The following is a 24,952-nucleotide window of genomic DNA, read 5'->3' as shown; positions in this document are numbered from 1 at the left end:
ATCTTACAACATGTTCTAAAATCGCCGTTCATTGTTCGCAAAAAATTTGCAGATCGTTCCGTGTAAACAGTCGTTGCGAAAGTCCGGCCGCCCGCAGCCTGGCCCCCCGCCTGCAGCCCGGCCCCCCGCTCATCCACAGTCCAGCCCCCCGCTCATTCGCAGCCCCCTGCGCCGGCTCGATCGCCACCCCCGCTGCCCCGATCGCCACCCCCGCTGCACCGATCGCTCCCCCCCCCCCGCGCGCCGCTGCCGCTCTGATCGCCCCCGCTGCCCCGGCCACGAGCATACCTTACCTGCTCGGCATAGCGGGTGTTCGAAATTCCCGGCTCCCCTCTTCAGTTCATTGATTGGTTGAAGAGGGGAGCCGGGAATTTCAAACAGCACCTCTTCAGCCAATCAGTGCTCCTCTTCAGCACTGATTGGCTAAAGAGGAGCCATTTGAAATTCCCGCCAATCAATGCACTGAAGAGGGGAGCCGGGAATTTTGAACACCCGCTACGCTGAGCAGGTAAGGTATGCTCGTGGCCAGGGCGGCGGAGGCGATCGGGGCGGCGGGGGTGGAAATTGGGGGGCGGCGGGGGGGCGCGATCGAGCCGGCGCAGGGGGCTGCGGATGAGCGGGGGCCGGGCTGCGGACGAGCGGGGGGCCAGGCTGCGGGCCTGGCTGCGGACTAGCGATCTTAAAACGATCGCAAAACGATTTTTCCGTATGATATATCGTACCGTCTGATCATTATGAAGAAAAAATCGTTACTCCGACATCGTTAATCGGGCCAATTATCGCTTCGTGTAAAGGCAGCATAAGTCACCCTGATTTTGAAATTGACCAACTTATTTACTCCTATGACCTTGATATTCATCACAATACAGTACTTTGTGAGTCTCTCGCCAAGAAGAGTCCATGTATAAAAGCTGAAAAGAGGGTTCCATTGTACCAGGCTCCAGAGATCAAGACTAAATTGTCGCTAAGAGGCTAAACTACAATATTACAGGAGAAAAACAATCTTCCTGTCTCTAAGGCATTTCTACAGCTTTAAAACCACAAGTAAAGAGTAAGTAACCGCATACAGTATATATGTATATGATGCTCGCCCTCAGCAATGCCGTATGAAGCATTTCCTCTAACTAATCTCCACCAGTGAGTATCAATTATGTACTATTCACATTGCATTTTAACTCTTCTAATGAAATATTTACTGATAATCGACATTTACCATTTGTGGAAATCAATAAGAATGTTATACAGTATGTATGGTTACACAGAAGCATCTGTAATTGAATTTCCATGCATTTTAATAAGGATATTCTTACATTATATAAGCCTCCATTATCGCCTTTCCCTGCCACTAGTAACTGTGCATTCATTTTTCATAGAATCACATCACGTTGGGTCTTGTGCTGCACATGGGTGCTATGTAGACAGATCGGAAGGGTCAGACTCCTACTGTTACAAGTGGCGGAGAATGGAGACGCAAAGGAATTTTGATGCAAAATTAAAAAGAACCCTCATGCATCCATGTAGGCAGAAAAAACTGAAGGTTATAGAGGTCAAAATAGCTTTTAAAGTTTAAAGGGGTATTTTCAGTTTAAAGGGCTTGTCAAGGTAAATATTTGTGCTGAATATTAGTCTTTTTTTTTCTTCTAAAACTGGCTTAACCCTTAGAGGATCGAGCCAATTTAAATTTTTGCGTTTTCATTTTTTCCTCCTTGTGCTTAAAAGGCCATAGCACTTGCATTTTTTCACCTAGAAACCCACATGACCCCTTATTTTTTGCGCCACTAATTGTACTGTGCAATGACAGGCTGAATTTTTTCATAAAGTACACTGCGAAACCAGGAAAAAATTCAAAGTGTGGTGAAGTTTAAAAAAAACCCCGCATTTTGTTTATTTGGGGAGTATATATTTAAAACTGACTTGTTATATATGTTCCTCAAGTCGTTACGATTACAACAATATATAAAACATGTATAACTTATATTGTATCTGATGGCCTGTAAAAAATTCAAACCGTTGTTAACAAATATATGTTCCTAAAAATCGCTCCATTCCCAGGCTTATAGCGCTTTTATCCTTTGGTCTATGGAGCTGTGTCAGGTGTCATTTTTTGCGCCATGATGTTTACTTTCTATCGGTACCTTGATTGCGTATATGCGACTTTTTGATCACTTTTTATTACAATTTTCTGGATTTGATGCGACTAAAAATGCACAATTTTGCACTTTGGGATTTTTTTGCGCTTACGCCATTTACCGTGCGAGATCAGGAATGTGATAAATTAATAGTTCAGGCGATTACGCATGCGGCCATACCAAACATGTTTGTTTGTTTGTTTGTTTATTTATTTGTTTATTTTTATTTACAACATGGGAAAAGGGGGGTGATTCTGACTTTTATTAGGGCAGGGGGCTTTTTTACTAATAATAACACTTTTATTTGTACTTTTACACTTATACTAGAAGCCCCCCTGGGGTTAGGGCTGATCTCTCATTGAGATCTGTGCTGCATAGATATGCAGCACAGATCGATGAGATAGGCACATCGATTGCTTCCGGCTGCTGCAGCCAGAAGCAATCGAGTGCCGAGCCGGGATCGGACGGGGTAAAATGTGTGGATCGCTCCTCCAGGGAACGGCTGCATCAAGTAATCAGATGCAGCTGTCAACTTTGATCGGACCGTGCCCGCTAATAGCCGCGGTCCCGGGCTACGCGGCCCCACTCTGAACGCGTAGGGGTTAAAGTGGTATTCTCATATCAACTAATATAGTTATGTTTTTTTATTACTAATTAAGTTTAATATTTGTACAAATACATTCATTTAGCAAACTTGCCGCCTTCTCCTGATATGCTGCTCTTTCCCTCCCATTGTTCACTGCTCATTGTTCAGGTTACCGACCACCACTCTGCTCTAAAAGCAGTGATCTGGTTGGTGTCTATATAGCTACTGTATATTGTAGATGTATAAAGCTATAGTGTATATATACTTTATAACACAAATAAACATAATATATCTATACATACCCCAGCCAGACCACTGTGGTTAGAGCAGAGGGATGATAACCTAGACAATGAGTTGTCAACAATGGGAGGAAAAAGCAGCATATCAGAAGGAGGGAAGTTTACTTAAAAAAAAAATAATAATTTTTCCCCTGATTTGTAGTTTTTCTTCGTACCACGTTTCTGTATATAGACTTTTTGGGCAATTTTATTTATTCAATTTTTTTTTTTTTTTTTTGTCGGGTCTACAATTGTTTTCTGGAGTGTGTCCCATTGTCCAGAACTCTCACTTCTAATATATCAAACTCTTTCTAGCATCAAAATGTTTGAATCATCATGAAAACCTGATTCTTCTGAAAAGACTATTGGCCCTACGAACCTCATTCACGTATCATCAGTCGGAAATTCTATACCACACAAGAATCCATCCTCCTTTCTTGTACCACAGATACTCACCATGAATGACTGTGCAATGGGTGCAGTGACTGAATTCTACATGACCCCGTTCTCCACCTCCAGAATAAATGAAGTTTTTATAGTTTTTGAGTTTTTATCCCTGTATCTTCTAGCAGTGGTGGGGAATCTGACTATCATTTCACTGGTCTGTGGTGTTCCCCAACTTCACACCCCCATGTACTTCTTCTTGTGTAATCTTTCTTCTGTTGACGTCATCTACGTCTCTGCTATCCTCCCCAAGATGTTGTCCGTTACTTTATCAGAAGACAAGACGATCTCCTTCTAACGGCTGTATGACTCAATTATACTTCTTCATATTCTGTGCTAATGCTGAGAATAACATCCTGACTTATATGGCTTATGATCGCTATGTGGCGGTATGTTCCCCCCTACATTATCCGTTGATCATGACAAAGAAAGTCTGTGCCGTTATAGCGTCTTCCTTTATGATTTTCAGTGCTGTGAATTCCTTAATGTTAACCTTACTGATATCTACATTGTCTTTTTGTCACTCCCACAAGATCAGCCATTTCTTTTGTGAGATAATACCGTTGATGGCGCTCTCTTCGAGTGACACTAACAGCACGAAAGTCATTGTCTCGCTAGAAAATCTCTGTGGTAGCCTTAACTTTATGTTTATTTTAACTTCATATGTAAGAATAATTTTTGCCATTTTTAGGATTCGTTCTTCGAGGGAGAAGCTTAAGGCTTTTTCTAGCTGTTCTTCTCACATCATTACCGTTTTTTTATACTATGGACCCATAATCTTCATGTACTTTAAACCAGAGTCTGAACATTCGAAGGAACTAGACAAAATTCTTTCAATGTTCTATGTGGCCGTGGTCCCAGCGCTTAACCCATTTGTATACAGCTTGAGGAACAAAGAAGTTATGAGAGCTGCTAGGAAAGCCCCCAAAGTAATACGGAATAGAATCATTATTTGATCTGTACATAATGCCACATGCATTTTATTACACATGGAACACACTACCAAGACATTCTGCAACAGCTGCTAGATGGCAAGTATAACACTACATGGCTGTCTTTCGAGGGCTGTTGTAATAAGGTATGGATGGACCCAGTACACTAGATGTCCAAATGTGAAAAGAGGTCATATGAATAAGAGTGGCTTCTCGAGACAAGCCCTTAAATGTATGTTCATAGGCTACATACCTTGCAAGGTCCTTCAAACAGGGCTGTCCGCAGCTGTAATGGTGTCATGTTTGGGATCTTCTGTTCAAGCTTTTCCCTTTATCAGGCCTAGTCTTAGGGCCCTATTCCACCGGACGATTATCGTTCAGATTATCGTTAAATCGTTCGAATCTAAATGATAATCGTTCAGTTGAAATGCAGTTAACGATTAACGACTGAACAAGAAATCGTTGATTGCTTTATAAGGGTGTTATTACAAGGGCCGATAGGGGCCCAATAATACCTGTAATTGAGCAGCGATCTGCTAGATCGTCGCTCGTTTACTGGACCTATTACATGGCCCGATAATCGTTAAACAAGGGCTGCAGGGACATCGTTACCGATGTCCTTGCAGCCCTTGTTTAAACTACATACATTACCTATCCACGTTCCAGGGCTGCTGCTGCGGTCTTCTTCTCCGCGGTTCCCGCGCGCTCTAGTGGCCTGTCAGCTGACAGGTCGCTCAGCCAATCACAGGCCGGGACCGCAGGACCCGGGGAGAAGAAGACTGCAGCAGCAGCCCTGGAACGTGGATAGGTAATGTATATCGTCAGTCGCCGGCCGCGCACCGCTATTACACGTAGCGGTGCGCGGTCGACCCCCGACGAGAATAGGTCCAAACCTATATCAACGATCAGCCGATGATCGTTGTCATCAGCTGATCGTTGTATTTATTACATGGAGCGATAATCGTCCGAATCGGGCCGATTCGTCCGATTATTGTTCCGTGTAATAGTACCCTAAGACCTGGACCTATTTTTATTGTTGCTCGTTCACAAATCGTTCGCATTGAATAAGACATAGTTCGGTCGTTCGCAGTAGATACGAACGCAATAGCGAAAAAATAGCAAAGAAAAAACTATCGCAAATACGATCATAAGTAACGATCATCGTTCCATGGAAATGAGTGAACGTTTTCAGGTCTTTTGCAATAGCGCTCGTTTGAGATTGTTAATTAACGATTATGCGAACGATAATCGTCCTGTGGAATAGGGCCCTTAGACAAAGCAATTTTATTTTTTTTTTGTAATGTTTTTATTAGTTTTTCAACACAAAACAAAAACACCATCACTACACAATAATGGGTGGGGTAAGGGAGGTGGGGAGGATGGAGGGGGAGGGAATGGGTAGGGGGGGATGTAGAGGGGGGAGGGGGAGCGTGGCAGATTTTGCCAAAAGACAGATGGATCAACCAACTACATAATTTCACAATATGCAATCATTAAACAGCAGTGGTATAATACGTGGAAAACAGAATCCAGTCCTCAGACATATGAAAAGATAGGAGGAACTGTGAGTAACATGGTAACATAAAAGACAACTTGTGACAATATTGTTTCTGCCACCTCTAGGGAGGCAAACATGAACCAGTGTGAACTGGTAGCATAACAGAAAAAAAACAAAAAAAAAACAATTGAGTGCAGGCAAGGCAGTACGGGAGTAACAACCAGGGCGCGAGCCGCCCTCCAAGAGATTGACAATAAAAGAAAAGCGCAATAGACAGGAGTAATCGAACACCAATCAGTTCACATCAAATAGGGGGGTTGGGTGAGAGCGACTGTTGACAAAGCAATTTTTAATGAATAATGAGAAGCGATCGTAAACGAAGAACGTTAGTCGTTAGATACGATCGTATCTGCAATTGTTCACTCTATCTGATCCAAGCAAAAGAAGGAGCGATGTGCAATTACACTAAACGAATGTGGAATTTACAGCGAATGATTAGCGAACGACTAATGATGATAGTAGGGTCAGATCTACTGTAAATCAACAATCAACGGCATACAAACGATTTTTTGATCATTGCCTGCAATTACACAGAACGATTGTTGTTTAAATTCGGATGATTTAACAATTTTCCACATGATGATCGGCTTGTGTAATAGGGCCCTTAGACAATGGTGCTGAATTCTATTATATGGTATCAACAACACAGTTGAATTGAGTCAATTCACAATGTGATGTCCAGAGTACCCCATCACTGATTTCTAGTGTTTTAAGGGGCAATACTAGGCATGCATTGATCAAATTCATAGAAAATGTGATTACCACAGGTCAAAAAAAAAAAAAAAAGTTCACCAGTTTAATACAAGTGACCTTTAAAACTTAAAGAGAACCTAGCACCTAAACTTAAGTGTCCCTAATATTAATCTATGTCCCTGCCTAAGTGTTTTTATAAAGATACAGAATGCCTTTGCAGTCTGTATGTCATACATTGCCGAATACCGTAGTCCCATTGGGTGCCACCATCTTTGAATGTGTCTATTGAATCGCCGCATCTATTGAGTTTAAGACAGTGAAGAAAGAAGTCAGAAAATAGAATACAGAAGAAAGAAGGTACGATTTATGTTTTTGTGTCTTGTCTAAGTGATCAGCATCCAAGATGAGGAGGAGGTCAGCTAACAAGAAGGTGGGGGTTGTGAATAACATTGGGTATTGGCAAACATGACGGGAGGGGGTATCAAATAACAGTATTAGAACAGTATTGTAAAATGCTGCTAGTAATAACAGGGATCAGGTCGCTGCTCAGTGCTAGCCGCTCTCCACTAACCACTCTCCGCTGGCCACTCTCCACTAACTAATTATGTTATATCACTGTTTGTTTATAAACTTGTTTATAATCATGCTAGGAATCAAAATTAAACAACGGCTGTAGTTTCACGACTAACCCGTACAATAGTAATTCTACGGCCGTTGTTTTGGCCACAAAATAATGGCCGTTGAAAACAACGGCCGTTATTTTACGTAGTGTGAACATAGCTTAAAAGTGAAATCGCGCTGATAGCTGAAAAACAGCAGAGCGGAGGGCAAAGGATCATGGGAACCTATCCTGCCGTTCAGCATACCAGGAGTTTCCGGTCTCACTCTGACTGTTTTGAAAAATGCTGACACGAAAATGGAACTAAATAATAAATGTGGCCGCAAAATTAGTTATATTTAGAAATATGAACAAAAAAAAAGTTCGAATTAAATAGAATAATAAAAAAAAATACTTTAAAATGTACCTGTCATTTAAAAAAAAACTTCTGACATGTTATAGCCACATGTTAGAAGTTTATATCGGTGCAGGTCAGGGTGCTGAGACCCCTGCCGATCGCTGGAAAGAAGGGGCAGAAGTGCAAAGCTGCATGCCTTCTGTCCCTTCATCTCCGCTCTCACTGTTAAAGTATCAATGGACAGAATCATAATGGAGCCTATGAAGCTTCTGGTACAGTAGGCGTGATTGCCGAAAGTTCCATAGGCTCCATTATAATTTCATCCACCGCTACTTAAGTAGTAAGATCAGAGATTAAGCTGCACAAACATTGCAGAGATACACATGTAACCATCAAGTCAAACATGAGGAGTGAGGGCCTTGCTCAGAAGAGCTTACACTCTACGAGGAGGTTGGAGAAAAAAGGCAGAGGGGCAAAAGTACTTCATTGCTACAAGCCCGTACAGGTGGGTGAGCCAGTCACCAACCAATGTCTGTATGTACAGGCCTAAGTGCTTAGAGTGTGTGTTTGGGGGTGGGGTGACCAAATTAGGGAACCCGATAAGCTGCTTGAAGCAATGCATTTTGAGGGCACATTTGAAGCTTTGGATATTAGAGATGAGCCATACTTTCCATAAAACTGGTGCAGATTGGGTAAAGTCCTGAAGACGTGAGCGAGAAGTGCAGATTAAGGAGGATCTTAGGGGTAAGTCAAAAAAAGGTTGGAGAATCCAAGAGAAACGGTACTCCTACCAATGAAGCAAGAAAAGATTCTACATTATAGACATCCTTGCATGAACACCTGCATCAGTTCTAACTAAAACGTTTGTATTGGAACATCCAGGGGTGGGCACATACCACTCCTGGCCATCGTGACAAGTGTCTCAGGGGTACACCACCATCTTGCCCAGCTATACTACACCACCCAACCACCACTTTAGGGATAAGAGATAGGGGTAAGGACAGCTTTCAGACAAATATTAGGCCCAAAGCCATTGAAGGTGTATGCCCACCCTCTATAGGAAAGGACTTTTGCACAAAAATCAGAACATCCTATAATTTGGTGATAATATAAATAAGAAATAATAACCTTTATAAGGCTGTATTACGTATTTACATAATACATGTAACTGGTTACCACTGGGAATCACTCCATGGGGTTATATTTGTAATCCAAAGATAATGTAATGACTTACCCAGAGGGACAATACTAGCAATAAATACACTGAAAAACATCTTCATGCCTCATCTTCAATTCTGGATTTACCATCGCACATTGAGAGCATGTTTTTTGTGATTATAACTTGATATATGTTTCAAATGTGGATATGAAAGGATATTTGGTAAATGATTAAGCCCTTCCTATATTTTATAAGCTGTTCCTTTGACCTCTTAAACATATTATACAAATGTAAAATAATGCTGTAATCATATTGGCGGTTCTGTGTTAGCAAAGACTTCAGAAGAGAAGGATTTAGGAGCAGTGATTTCTGACAGCCTTAAAATGGCAGCCGATCACAAGTGCAGGCGGTAGGAAAAGCAAATCGTATTCTGGGCTGTATATATATAAATATATGTAATGGTATGCTGGGATGTATATATATATATATATATATATATATATATATATATATATATTTGTATGCTGGGCTGTATAGCTAGAGGTATAACCAGTAGGAAGAGGGAGATTGTGATCCCGCTGTATAGAGCTCTAGTGACATCACATCTGGAATACTGTGTCCAGTTCTGGAGACCTCATCTACAAAAAGATATTTTTTATACCTGTGTAGAGAAGTTATAAATAAAAGTTCTCATCAGTCACTGATCAAATAGGTGCTGACAACTTGCACCGCTACTGATCAGCGTTTCAACACCACACAGTAAAAGAACCAGCTGGCTCCATTCACTGTGTAGTGGTGGGAATGGGTAACTGCAGCTTACCTCCCATTCAACTGATCAGCAGATGAGTGGCAGTAACCAGGTTTGGCCACTACACAGTAAAAGGAGACAACTGTTTTTAGACCCATTCCCTGACAATCAGTATGTTTTGCCCAGAAAACCTAAGAGTCTAGTTTATTAAAGTGTCACTGTCGTTATAACTTTCAAAATCTAAATCATAATTTTTGTTGTTATCATGCTGTAAAACAAAGCTGTACTTACCAGAAATCCAGGTCCAGTCTCCCAAAGGCAGATTTTTTGACTTGTGCTGGTTGAAAAAAACAGACTAAACACAGGAATTCTGACCACAACAGAGTCACGCCTCAATGCGTCCATCGGTCACATGACTGCCTTCTCTCTGTGAGCGCTCAGATGCCCTGGGATACACAGGACTTCCTGTTTTCTGACTGTTTCCTGTTTTTTCAGAAAAAAAGAGTCAGAAAACAGGAAGTGCTGTGTTTTCTATGATAACAAAAAAAAAAAAATAATGAATGTAAATTGCAAACTTGCTCTATTGATAATGTGAATTTTACCTTTTTATCCACCTTATTCCCAAGTGACTATCCCTGTCCAAATTAAATAAAGCTGAGTTCAAGTGACGAGGAGATAACACCAGACACCAATGGTTGGTATTGCCTTCTCTCTCAGCCGAGATAGAAGTATATACTCTCTCTTTATTTAGTTTCACATTGATTGTATATTCCTTCATTATAGGTGGAGTTTCAAGTCACAAAGTGTATACATACAATACTGTGATTGGTTATTCCATAAATGGTTAGCTATTTCCTGTTCCGTTCTGGTTAGTGGTTAAGCGTCTGTGTTATCAGTTATTTATTAGACATCATGTCCTTCTCTTATGAGTTCAGGGTGGGATCCTCTCGGGGGGGGGGGGGACGCTGCCGGCATTCCTGTTTCTTGTAGAACAGTTTTGTCTTGCTAGAAGTGCTTCCAAAGCTGGAGGCATTTCAAGGATTACAATGTTTTTCCAAAAGTATTAACCCTTCATGGTCACCTTCACACTATCATCAACTGTTGATTTAGATTTTGAAAGTTATAACGACAGTGACACTTTAAGTACTGGTGTAATGTTAGTGTGAGAAACCATCTGTTGCTTGAATGTTCAGGTTCCTATCATCAGCCAATTTGGGCCTTATTATTGCCAAAGCTAATATATACCTTTTTGTTTATTTATTTATTTATTTATAAATTTTTTTGAATTGTCACATTTCAAGCAATTTTTTTTACATAGTTATACTTATATTTTTTTCTTCAGGACAATTATACTTTTTAATGGCTCCATGTTTGGGTTCATATAACCTAATGACAAAATATTTGTCATTTTCTGTGACCACCCCTTAACTTTTAGAAAAATGTTCTAGAACTTCTTGAACCATGCCATGCCTGCTGAAATGCTGAAGTCACTTGTTTTTTCCATGCAAAATCTTTTCCAAGTTGTAAAGAATCCCAATCCCGCCACCATGAAAGCAATGCAATACCTACTATATATCACTCTTTTACCATTCACACAATTACTTTAGCTGTACTTTTTTTGGTGAGCACATTTGGCCAAGGTTTTTTTTTTTTTTGAGGTGTTATTTTTGTAATTATGTTACTGAATCATCAGAATGATACAGTGGAATTCTTCATCGTTGGGTTTTCAGATATTCCCAATGGTCAGTTTCCACTCTTTTTGTTTTTCCTCCTGGTCTATATACTAACAGTACTTGGGAATCTGATGCTTATTGTACTGATAAGTTCCGGGTCTTTATTAAACACTCCCATGTATTTCTTCCTATGTAACCTGTCATCTCTTGACATCGTCTACACATCCGTGACATGTCCAAAGTTGATCCATATCTTTGTCACTAACAATGGAATCATGTCCTTCTCACAGTGTATAGTCCAGCTTTTCTTTTTTAATGCATTTTGGAACACTGAATATTTCCTCCTTACTGTGATGGCTTATGACCGGTATGTGGCCATCTGTAAACCTCTACATTATACAATGATTATGAACTGGAGACTGTGTATATTTGCTGCTGCCGGGACCTGGATTGGCGGGATGTTGGGGTCAATAATTCCAACAGGTTCCACCACCATGGCTACATATCGAGCCTTTAATAAACTCAATCATTTCTTTTGTGACATCAAAGTAATGGAAAAAGTTGCAATAGGTAATGTTTTCTATATAAGTTACGCAATCCGATTCCACGGTGTCTTATGTGTAACAACTTCTTTTATTTTCATAATAGTCTCTTACTGTTATATCATCACTACTGTTCTGAAGATTCGTTCCAGAGAGGGGAAATACAAGGCCTTCTCTACCTGTGCCTCTCACCTCAGTATGGTCAGCATGTTCTATATTTTATTATTTGATTTGTACTTTAGGCCAAAATCAACTGTGTCCCTTAGCGAAGGGAAGGTTCTGACAGTTCTGTACGTCTACTTTATTCCTCTATTAAATCCTGTGGTGTACAGTTTCAGGAATAGAGAGGTTAAGGAGGCGTGTAGGAAAATTATTAAAATTACTGTGCATTAGTAAAATTATTTGAATGCCAAAAATAAAGATATGTCTGGGAGTTCGGCAAAAAAAAAAAATTCTTTTAAATCAACTGGTTCCAAAAAGTGCTAGAGATTTGTAATTTAATCCGCCGCTCGGTTCTGCATGCTCCCACTTCCCTCTCTGCCGGTCACATAGACTCCATTCTATGGTTGGGCAGATTCTGATGTCGGCCCAAAGAATTGACATGTCATATAGCATATAATGGAAAAAACGTATGTGGCCCAGCAGCACTAGTCAATCCCTTCTGATAGGCACAAATGAAGATGCACGCTGGAGCCCACTATCCCTGATGGGTGCGTAGACTTGAAGAAGGAGAATCCAACAGCATCCAATGTAATCAAGAAATCTTCACATTTTTATTGGCTCACAAGTAAAATACGACGTTTCGACTCTACATGAGTCTTTGTCAAGTATACATCAACAGTGTGCAAGCAGTGGTTTAAAAAGGACCAACCCAGATATCCCAACCAATTAGACCACAATGTGGGCGTGGAAAATACAACACACGGGGCTTAGCTACAAAACCTGGCACGGGCACAGTCCAATATGTACTACAGTAGGCATAAATACATAGCAATAAGTGTATAAAATAGACGCCACATGGTCTGACAAATATGCACTGACCGGTATTAAGGTCCAAACCTTAATCGTATAGCCCCGGTACATCAGTACCTGCGTAAATCAGGGTCACCATACCTGTACATCAGTAAGTGTGTGATACATCAGTAATCATGTGGATCAGAGTCGGCATATCTGTATAGTAGAAAGCATAGGGGGCCAGGTTGTGATCCATGCCAGAGAGTGTACCGCTCCGTGCTGAGAGTGAGCGGCGGCCAGTGGCGGACTTTGGCACCAAGCACCCCAAGCGATCGCTTGGGGCCCCCAACATCCAGGGGGGCCCCCACGCCCCGCTCTTGTGCTCAAGACCGCTGGACAGGGCCGCTGCCCTGCTCGCTGCTGCGATCTGAACTGTAACTATGAGCACTCGTAATGAGCGCTCATAGTTACATGCAGCAGCACTGACAGGGCGGGAGACATTGGCCCCCTTCCTGTCAGTCACTCTTGTGGCCGCAGGAAGGGTTTTCCCTGCAGTCACAAGTGGCCGCTTTGTCCTTGTGGTGCCGGCGCTCCAGTGACATCACTGGAGCATCGGCGCCAGGACAAGGGGAGTGCGGTCTCTTGTGACCGCAGGGAAAACCCTTCCTGCGGCCACAAGAGTGAAGAGAAGAGGAGACGCCCGGACCCAGGTGAGTATAAGTGTTTGTTTTATTGTGTTATATACTATATGGGAGGGGGAGCACACAGGGGTCTGTTTAACTGGGGGAGCGCACATCGGGGGTCTATATAAATGGGGGGAGCACACAAGGGGGCTATATAACAGGGGGAACACACAGGGGGGCTATAGACTACTGGCGCTTCACAGCGGGGTCTATATACTACTGAGGGCAGCACACAGGGGGTCTATATACTACTTGGGGCAGCAGAATGGGGTCTATATACAACTTGGAGAGCACACAGGAGGTCTATATCCAAGTGGGGAAGCACACAGGGGGGCTATATACTACTGGGGGAGCACACAGGGGTCTATATACTACTGGTGGGGCACACAGGGGGTCTATATACTACTGGGGGAACATACAGGGGGTCTATATACTACTTGTGAGGCACACAGGTGGCACACACAGGTGGCACACAGGTGTACTACTTGTGAGGCACACACTATATATAACTGGGGGAGCACACAGGGGTCTGTATACTACTGGGGCAGCACACAAGGGGTCTATTTAATACTGGTGGGGCACACAGGGGGTCTATATACTACTGGGGGAACCACACAGGGGGTTTATATACTACTGGAGGAGCACACAGGGGTCTATATCCAAGTGGGGGAGCACACAGGAGGTCTATATCCAAGTGGGGGAGCACACATGGGAGCTAAATACCCCTGAGGGAGCACACAGGGGGCCTATATACTAGTGAGGGGGCACACAAGGGAGTCTATATACAACTGGGGCAGCACACAGGAGGTCTAAATACTTCTGGGGAGCACATGGGGGGCTATATATAACTGGGGGAACACACAGGGGTCTATATACTACTAGGGGAAGCAAACAAGGGATATATACTACTTGGGGGCAGGACACAAGGGGTATATACTACTGGGGGCAACACACAGCGGTCTATTGTTTTGGAACGCGTGTCGAGGGGGGGGCCCCAGACATAACTTTGCTTGGGGCCCCAGAAATGCCAAGAACGCCCCTGGCGGCGGCTAGTGCACCTAAAGACCGGCTGTGACGTTAGGCGGGCTCTGCCGCACGTGGCAGAGAAGCCAGAAGTGACGTATCGCAAGCAAGCGAGGCCGGTTTCCAGGAAGAGGATCTGGAGGCGCGGCCTGGGAGACAGCGACGCGTGTCCATGGTAATAGCAAGGGAGCTGTCAACCAGGACCAGCGCAGGAGTGGGAGACCGAAATCGCATCAATCATGGCTCATGGGGAGGTGAGTATATACAAAGGCTGAAAAACAGCAAGTGGAAGATAAAGGAATAGAGGAGACTGTGGACCTGCACCCAAAGACAATCAGCCAAAGCGCTGGACAGGGGATAAACATGGAGTAGAGTACTGCTACATAAAAGCAAATGGGGGGACTGGCATGTGATGTCATATAAGGTGCCTATGAAAGGTCACAGGGACTGAGTAAAGCCAGGCACAGCCAGGTACTGATAAACCTGGCAAAGTAGGTGCCACTCGCGGCTATAGAGGGTGAACAGCCATACATCCGGGGGGGATGTGCCACCAATGACTGTCACCCACCACACCCACACAATGTCGGGTGAGGTCGGTGTGATCATCGGGCAACTCATTCGACTGGAGGTCCCCAATAAGGGAGGCCAAGAATGGTTCCACAAGCTCACCCTACTAACAACGCAAACAAGGCAGTAATGTACCTAGTAACAGTGACCAGGCAACTCCTGTCCATATATCACACATACCCTCTAGTCATATGCAAATAGGTTTATTAGGGTCTAAAGTGACAAAATATCAGTAACAAGTAGACTCAAATGGGAAAATGTAACATGCAGCCATATAGCGCTATGGGTATATCGGGTGCAGGAACCACAATCGGATAGAAGGAAGTTCAGAGATGAGAAGCTCCATGAGTAGGATGCTCGTTCCCTTCCAAAAGGCCGCGTCACCGAGAGTCCATACTGTAAATAAAAGATACAAGAAATATATAAGTAACTGGTGACACTAGGCAGCATAGTCATTAAGGGATATACTATGGGATGGGTCCTAGCTAGAAAGTAGTGTGTACTATATACATAATAAAAACAAGCCATTGATGTCAAACAGCTAATACATCAGATGAGGTAAAAAGGAAAAGAGAGACAAGAGCAGAGTCATAAATACCATTTAAGTTCATGGTTCAAGCCCCTGGGGTGGAGGGTATCAAGCTGAAAAATCCAATTGGCTTCCCTCTTCTTAAGGAGTTGTCGTCTATCCCCACCCCTCCTTAGAGGTGGGACATGATCGATGACCCGAAATTTAAGTTGACTGATTGTATGTTGGGCTGTGTGAAAGTTATTGGGAATGGGTAAATCAAGCATGGAGTTTCTGATAGTACTCTTGTGTTTGCTAATCCTGGAGCGAACCTCCATTGTGGTTTCACCAACATAAGCCAGCCCACAAGGGCATGTGATTAGATATATCACGAACCTAGATGAGCAAGTATATCTGTGTTTGAGCATAAAGCGTTTGCCCGTGTGTGGGTGTGGGAAAGAGTCACCCTTGGTCATATTGCCACAAGCTGGACAGTTAAGACATGGGAAGTTACCTTTTCTTGGAGGAGGAAAGAAGGTAGAAAGTGAGGAAGGATTGGGTTGATTAGCAGTAAGGGTGCTGTCACTCTTCACCAGTAGGTCTCTGAAATTGTGTCCCCTTCTATAGGCCATGATAGGTGGTTCCTCGAAGTCATGAATGTCAGGGCAACCTTCCTGTATGATCCTCCAATTCCGTCTGACAATAGAAGCTATACGTGGACTAAGGGGATTATAGGAGGAGACAAAGGGAATCATGGAGGTGGATCTACGGTCTCGTCGTGTCAGGGTTTCCTGTCTGTCCATACGGCCAACTGTGTCACGGTGTGCTTTGACTAGTTGGTGTGGGTAGCCTCTCTGTATGAATTTGTTGACAGCCTGTTGCCTGGGTAATGACCACCGCTTTCCACAGTGCTGGCCAAATGAGGCCAGGATCACTGGTGTATATACTTTTTCCCCCCCCCTTCTATATGTCCCTCATAGATCACACATGTGTCCATGGCTTGTGAATTGTTCCTGGAGACGTGTAATATCAGTGAGAGACACAGAGATACAAAGCCTATTCAGCTGAGCACTGCTGCTTCCCGTCCTCAAGCCCCCACACCACTCTAATAGCAAGTAAGATCGGGATGTAGTGTAGCCGTGGCCCGGGTTACTAGGACTGGTATTGAACCTTGAAAACCCATCTCTTCAAAGTAGGCTTCAACCTATAACAATTCTGCATCACACTTGACTGGCTGCACTTTACTTCCTGTTTCTCTCCCTGTACCTTATAGATTGTAAGCCCTCGGAGGCAGGGTCCTCCCCCCCATGTATCAGTCTGCCATTTGCTTTCATGTAATGTGTTTTGATCTTGTATTGTTCCTGTTTGTTACCCTATCCAGGGCCGTCTTTCCCATTGGGCAGGGTAGGCGGCTGCCCGGGGGCCTATGACTCATGGGGGGCCCCAGTGGCAGTCGCCTACCCTGCAGAAAGGGAAAGACCAAAGGCCGGCTGGGCCGGGGGGCATGTGTCCCCCGGGCCGGTGGTCCTCACCATTGAGTGGGCCGCGACCCGCGGCCGACCGACTGCAGTAGTTGTGACTGAGAGAATAGCGCGGCCGGTCGCCGCGCTATTCCCTCAGTCTCTTCCGGGCCTCAGTCTGATCCCCCCCAGGAGCCGCAGACGTGCCGCGCGCAGGCACCTACATCAGGTCCCCAGCGGTGACGTCACTTCCCTGACGCACCGCTGACGACCTGAGAGCGGAGAGAGGAGCCGCCGTGCTGCAGCAGCAGGGAGAAGCTGCTGCAGACTGAGAATCCGGTCCGAGGAGAGGTGAGTTGATTTTCTTATTTTTTTATTTTTTTTTTAAACTCCTTCACATGTGGCCACACAGGGGGGGGGGGGGGGTTGAGATACACCGGGGGGCTATTCTTTATGGGAGGATGCACAGGGGGGGGGGGGCTATTCTACATAGGGGGATGCACGGGGGGGGCTATTCTACATAGGGGGGTGCACGGAGGGGGGCTATTCTACATAGGGGGGTGCACGGAGGGGGGCTATTCTATATGGGGGGATGCACAGGGGGGCTATTCTATATGGGGGGATGCACAGGGGGGGGCTATTCTACATAGGGGGGTGCACGGAGGGGGGCTATTCTATATGGGGGGATGCACAGGGGGGCTATTCTATATGGGGGGATGCACAGGGGGGCTATTCTATATGGGGGGATGCACAGGGGGGCTATTCTATATGGGGGGATGCACAGGGGGGCTATTCTATATGGGGGAATGCACAGGGGGGCTATTCTATATGGGGGGATGCACAGGGGGGCTATTCTATATGGGGAGATGCACAGGGGGCTATTCTATATGGGGGATGCACGGGTGAGCTATTCTATATGGGGGATGCACAGGGGGGCTATTCTATATGGGGGGATGCACAGGGGGGCTATTCTATATGGGGGGATGCACAGGGGGGCTATTCTATATGGGGGGGATGCACAGGGGGGCTATTCTATATGGGGAGATGCACAGGGGGCTATTCTATATGGGGGATGCACGGGTGAGCTATTCTATATGGGGGGTGCACAGGGGGGCTATTCTATATGGGGGGATGCACAGGGGCTATTCTATATGGGGGTGCACAGGGGGGCTATTCTATAAGGGGTGTGTGCACAGGGGGGGCTATTCTATAAGGGGTGTGTGCACAGGGGGGGCTATTCTATAAGGGGGGATGCACAGGGGGGCTATTGTATAAGGGGGGTGTGCACAGGGGGGCTATTCTATAAGGGGTGTGTGCACAGGGGTCTATTCTATAAGGGGGGATGCACAGGGGGGCTATTCTACATAGGGGGGATGCACAGGGGAGGGTATTCTACATAGGGGGATGCACAGGGGGGCTATTCTACATAGGGGAATGCACAGGGGGGGCTATTCTATAAGGGGGGATGCACAGGGGGGCTATTGTATAAGGGGGGTGTGCACAGGGGGGCTATTCTATAAGGGGTGTGTGCACAGGGGTCTATTCTATAAGGGGGGATGCACAGGGGGGCTATTCTACATAGGGGGGATGCACAGGGGAGGCTATTCTACATAGGGGGATGCACAGGGGGGGCTATTCTACATAGGGGAATGCACAGGGGGGGCTATTCTATAAGGGGAGATATGCAGGGGGGCTATTCTATATGGGGAGATGCACAGGGGGACTATTCTATATGGGGAGATGCACAGGGGGACTATTCTATAGGGGGGGGGCTATTCTATGAGGGGGGATGCACAGGGGGGCTATTCTATAAGGGGGATGCACAGGGGGGGGCTATTCTACATAGGGGGATGCACAGGGGGGGCTATTCTACATAGGGGGATGCACAGGGGGGGCTATTCTACATAGGGGGATGCACAGGGGAGGGGCTATTCTATAAGGGGAGATATGCAGGGGGGCTATTCTACATAGGGGGGATGCACAGGGGATGCTATTCTACATAGCGGGATGCACAGGGGGGCTATTCTACATAGGGGAATGCACAGGGGGGGCTATTCTATAAGGGGAGATATGCAGGGGGCTATTCTATATGGGGAGATGCACAGGGGGGCTATTCTATAAGGGGGATGCACAGGGGGGCTATTCTATAAGGGGGGATGCACAGGGGGGGCTATTCTACATAGGGGATGCACAGGGGGGCTATTCTACATAGGGGGATGCACAGGGGGGCTATTCTATAAGGGGAGATATGCAGGGGGGCTATTCTACATAGGGGGGATGCACAGGGGGGCTATTCTACATAGGGGGATGCACAGGGGGGGGCTATTCTATAAGGGGAGATATGCAGGGGGGCTATTCTATATGGGAAGATGCACAGGGGGGCTATTCTATAAGGGGGTGTGCACAGGGGGGCTATTCTATAAGTGGGGATTCACAGGGGGGCTATTCTATAAGGGGGGATGCACAGGGGGGGCTATTCTACATAGGGGGATGCACAGGGGGGCTATTCTACATAGGGGGAAGCACAGGGGGGGGCTATTCTATAAGGTGAGATATGCAGGGGGGCTATTCTACATAGGGGGGATGCACAGGGGGGGCTATTCTACATAGGGGGATGCACAGGGGGGGCTATTCTACATAGGGGGATGCACAGGGCGGCTATTCTATATGGGGGATGCAGGGGGTCTATTCTATATGGGGGATGCAGGGGGGTATTCTATTTCTTTTTCCCCACATGGGGCTGCACAGCACAAGGTTAGGGGGGAGGGGGATGCGGGGACTTGATCTTGGGTGGTGGGGCCCAGTCCACAGCTCTGCCCAGGGGCCCATAGTTTTGTTAAGACGGCCCTGACCCTATCACTTGTATAGCGCTCTGGAATTAAGGGCGCTTTATAAATAAACTAAATAATGATAATAATACAGATGGGCTATGGTATTTTGGAGGCTACTTGTCACGGTTGCCAGGAGCGGTAACACCCACCGGACACACAGCAACCAGAGCTTGGTTAGGACTGAGGTGAGGTGCAGGGTGTAAATGCAGGAATGTCCAAAGTGCACTTATTAAAAGGTATCTTAGTGCAAAAATAGTACCAAACAGTGCTCAGGTACTTAGTGCAACAAATCAACAGTGGTAATCTAACAGGCAAATAGGTAAATTGATAATAGAAATACAGTAGCAGGTGTCAGGGACCGCATAAGAGGACCCTTGCCTAATTTAGTAAGTACTCTGCCGGGATGTTTTGAAGAGTCTATATAGTGTTTGAAGATATCCTGTTTTTCACGTATGGATTGTAAGGACGGGGAGGTATGAACAAGATGAGACAGCGGGCCCTAAGTCTGAACCCACCCACTGTCCCTACCTACTTGCCTCAATCGGCCCTAGGCAGCTGTGGACAACGACAAAGACGTGCCCTATACTGTATAAGTGTAACACAGAACAAGACAGATAGACAGACACAAAAAAGGAGAGTCAACAAGCCAAGTCAGAACCAAACGGGCAACGCAGTACAAAATCAGTGATCAAACGGATAGTCAAAGGTCAGGCGGGAGGTCAGGTAACGAGTGGAGCAAGCAGAGGAATTAGGAACGGGGATCGTAGGAGTAAACAGGGGAAGCTGGGATCAGGGTATGAGCCTTAATAGCCAGCAGTGAGAGACTGGCCACTGCTTTCATTTATGAGGATTAAGAGCCTGATACAGATCCCCATTGGACCAGCGCTCTGATCCTCAAGGTTCCGGACAGGCAGAGGCATGTGTCAATCAAACAACACTGCTTAGCTGCAGCGATCAAGGCTAGCAGTGAACAGTGTAACTCCTGCATTGCCAGGAGGCTGAAAGGCAAGCGGGTGTGTCAGACAAAAAGTAAAAACAGACCCAGTTCACACCAGGCTCACTGCACATTCCTGACATGGATGAATCTAGTTATCTTCCCTTAACCACCTTCTGCCCCACAGTGTCAGGTTTCCATCCTAATGGGGTAGTACGAGTCCCAGGTCTCTACTCTGGGTGGAGCTGGGTGGAGTCAGCAGAGAGCAGCTTCCTGGCACTGTACTCTACTGCAGATTCAGTCTTGATAATCTGTCCCTTTTCTCTAAGGTGGTCGACTGTCCTGTGTTTCTAGTTGAATCCACGTGTAGGCAAGGGGTGAGACTCCCTTGTCTCCGGCTTCCCTTGAGGCCTGATATAGTGACCCATAGTGGTTGGGTAACTAGCTGTTCTGGAACAACTATGTACACGTCCTTCCTGGCCCGGAACCAGGCACTAACTAGCTAAAGGGAAGTTTGTCAGGACAGGGAGGTAGGGACAGGACAAGACAGTAGGCCCTAGGCCCGAACCCACCCACTGTCCCTACCTACTTGCCTCAGTTGGCCCTAGGCGGCCGCGGACAACCACAAAGACATTCCCTATGCTGAGTAAGTGGAACACAACACGAGACAAACAGACAAACACAATAAAGGATGGTAAACAAGCCGAGTCGGAACCAAACGGGCAACACAGTACAAAATCAGTAAACAGATAGTCAAAGGTCAGGCGAGCAAGCAAAAGGGTTAGGAAGGGGAACGCAGGAATAGGCACAGGGGAGCTGGGACCAGGGTATTAACCTAATAGTCAGCGATCAGTAAAAGACCGCTTGCTCTTTAAATCAGGACTCCTGAGTCCTGATCACAATCAGCTGTAGCACTGCAGAGTGAGTGACAGCGACGTCTGCCACTCACTCTAAGTGCCAAACACCGCTCAGCTGAGCGGTCGAGGGGGTTACTAGGCACGCCGTCGATTATCCTTGACGTCACTCGGGAGGACGTCAGGAGGCGGCGCTGCAGCCCCGGGGGGCTGAGAGTGGCGCTGGATCCCGGTCAGGTAAGTTCCTGGCAAAGTTGTTACTAGAGAGGGAGAGGTCTGTTGCTGAACCTAGTGTTTACAGCAGCTGTATTGTGAAAAAGTGTGACACCTAGTGGTTGGAGTAAGGAACAGCGGCCTCCATGTCCTAACTTGTGAGACTAGAGTGATACACTTTTACCTAGGTGTAAGAAAAGAAAAACATGTAGTGGGACACTACAGCTAAATTCAGAGCAGGTGAGAATACTCTCTCAACAATTCTTTGTGGTCTGATTTTTACCACAAATATAGACAAGCAAAAAACAACTAAACTAAAAAATACAATTAAGCACATTGAGTAAGCACACACATTTTGGTGGGAAAAGGAAACAATCCCTTTAATATGACCCCTTCCAGACCCAGGAGGCAACTTTGCTAAATGAATGAATTTATAAAAATATTTAAATTAATGAGGCCTACAAGTATAGCAGTGTTAGTTGAAATGGAAATACCCCTTGCTCCATGCAAGATCTCGCCTGGTGGGGTAAGGAAGATTCTAAAAAAGGAATCAGCTATGGTATGGGTCAGATGAGGGAGTACGGCACAGATTTGGGAACCCAGCCCATGGGTACCAATTGCTATTTGCAGCCAATACTCATCAGTAATGACATCACAGATCACTCCAATGCTGGTCATGTTTAGATGCTACATATACACCAGCCAGACCACTGCTTTTAGAGCAGGGTGGTGGTCGTGACCTGGATACCCTATTGTCAATAATGAGAAGGAAAGAGTAGAAATATCAAAGGATGTAACTTTGCTAAATGAATGAATTTATAAAAATATTTAAATTAATGAGGCCTACAAGTATAGCAGTGTTAGTTGAAATGGAAATACCCCTTGGTCCATGCAAGATCTCGCCTGGTGGGGTAAGGAAGATTCTAAAAAAGGAATCAGCCCAGAACTACATGGGAGGACCTGGTCAATGACCTGAACAGAGCTGGGACCATAGTCTCAAAGATTACCATACAATGCCATTGTGGCGTAAAATCCTGCAGGACATGCAGGGCCCCTCTGCTGAGCCCAACACATGTTGTTTGAAGTTCGCCAATGACCATCTGGATGATCCAGAGGAGGCCTGGGAGAAGGTCATGTGGTCAGATGAGACCAAAATAGAACTTTTTGGTATCTACTCCACTCACCATGTTTGGAAGAAGAAGAAAGATAGGTACCACCTCAAGAACACAGTCCCAACTGTGAAGCATGGGGGTGGATACAGCATACTTTAGGGGTGATTTTCTGCGAAGGGGACAGGATGACTCCACCATATTAAATGGTGCCATGTATTGCAAAACTTTAGCCAACAACCTCCTTCCCTCAATAAGAGCACTGATGATGGGCTGTGGCTGGGCCTTTCAGCATGACAATAACCCCAAACACACAGCCAGGACAGCTAAGGAGCGGCTCTATAGGAAGCATTTTAAGGTCCTGGGGTGGCCTAGCCAGTCTCCACACCCGAACCCAACAGGAGATGAAACTCAATGTTGCCCAGTGACGGGTCTGAAACCTGAAAGATCTGGAGAAGATGTGTGTGGAGGAGCGGGACACAATCCCTGCTGCAGTGTCTACAAACTTCTCCATTCTTTGTAGGGGCGAAAACGTGCACAATTGTTAGCGTATCGAATCCGTATTTTCCCCACTGTATGTAGTCTAATTCTTGACCTTGTTTTTTTTTCTTATTCAAGCTATAATTTAGTGAGATAATATAATGTTATTGAAAGGCTCTGTTGCTTAATGAGATAAATGCAACTGGTTTCTACTGGGAAAAGGTTCCAAAGGGGAAATAAAGCATTTCCCAGAGGGATAACACAGGCAATAAATACACGGAAGCATCTAATACCGCATCTTCAGCTCTTAACATTGGGAGATTTCCGTCACACATTGAAGTTGTCTGTCTCTGTGATTTAACCTAATAATGATTTTTTTTGTATTTGGTTATTTGGAATCTGATGTAAAGGTAATGCAGTAAGTGACCAAGACTTTCATTGCTGAAACCATTGATAATAAGCTGTATCCATGTTCTGTTATACATTGCTGATAGACTATACAGATTTTTTTTCCCCCAGGATATGTGTCAGGCCTGTTTACAGTTTGTGTGTGGTATTATGGGTGTATTAAGAGTACTATGGTCCCTGGGCTGTATTGTAAGTGTGCCCCCCTCCCAGCCCAGAATATTAATGCAGATTAGGATTTGGTGCAGATTAACATGTAAATTTTCATTTGTGCGCTTGGTTCTCAGTGAAAACACTATAGTGTTACAATGCTAAAAAAAAAAAAAAAAAAAAAAAGTTTCAGGATCTCCTTCATTTAGCCACAACTGCTTGTGCAATGACATTCATGTTTTACACACAGGTGTTGAACCATTTAAAAACACAGTGGAGTTTGGCCTTAACCCCTTAAGGTCAAAGCCAATTTTCGTTTTTGCGCTTTTGCTTTTTCCACTTTATGTTTAAAAGGCCATAGCGCTTGCATTTTTTCACCTAGAGACTTATATGAGCGCTTATTTTTTGCTAAACCAATTTTACCTTGCAATGACAGGCATTATTTTTCCATAACATATGCTGCGAAACCGGAAAAAAAAAAATTTGCGCTGTCATATTGAAAAAAAAAGTAATTTGTTTTGATTTCGGGGAGTTTTGCATTTACGCCGTTCGCCCTATGGTAAAACTGACTTGTTATGCATGTTCCTCAAGTTGTTACGATTACAACGATATGTAACATGTTTAACTTTTATATTATCTGATGGCTTGTAAAAAATTCAAACCATTGTTAACAAATATATGTTCCTTAAAATCGCTCTATTCCCAGGCTTATAGCGCTTTTATCCTTTGGTCTATGGGGCTGTGTGAGGTGTCATTTTTTGCACCATGAAACGTACTTTCTATTGGTACCTTGATTGCGCATATTCGACTTTTTGATCACTTTTTATTACATTTTTTCTGGATTTGATGCGACCAAAAATGCGCAATTTTGCACTTTGGAATTTTTTTGCGCTGACGCTGTTTACCATGCGAGTGCAGTAATGTGATTAATTAATAGTTCGGGCAATTTTACGCACGCGGCGATACTAAATATGTTTATTTATTTATTTATTTATATTTATAAAATGGGAAAAGGGGGGTGATTTGGACTTTTAATAGGGGAGGGGATTTTTTATTAATAAAAAAACATTTTTACTTTTATTT

At 44.8% G+C, this 24,952-nt stretch overlaps 1 protein-coding gene and 1 pseudogene across 1 annotated transcript; both read left to right on the top strand.

Moving 5' to 3' along the window:
- Nucleotides 1–3,450: 3,450 nt before the first annotated feature.
- On the top strand, nt 3,451–4,393 carry LOC138783897 (olfactory receptor 5AR1-like; annotated as a pseudogene).
- Nucleotides 4,394–11,158: 6,765 nt separating this feature from the next.
- On the top strand, nt 11,159–12,091 carry LOC138783890 (olfactory receptor 9G19-like). Its single transcript, XM_069959194.1, has one exon. It carries the CDS (start codon nt 11,159–11,161, stop codon nt 12,089–12,091), a length of 933 nt encoding a protein of 310 aa, XP_069815295.1.
- The last annotated feature ends 12,861 nt before the right edge of the window (nt 12,092–24,952 follow it).

The sequence above is a fragment of the Dendropsophus ebraccatus genome, chromosome 1 (assembly GCF_027789765.1).
Source record: "Dendropsophus ebraccatus isolate aDenEbr1 chromosome 1, aDenEbr1.pat, whole genome shotgun sequence".
NCBI lineage: Eukaryota > Metazoa > Chordata > Amphibia > Anura > Hylidae > Dendropsophus > Dendropsophus ebraccatus.
Note: the sequence above shows the minus strand (reverse complement) of the source record. Positions and strands in the feature narration are given on the sequence as shown.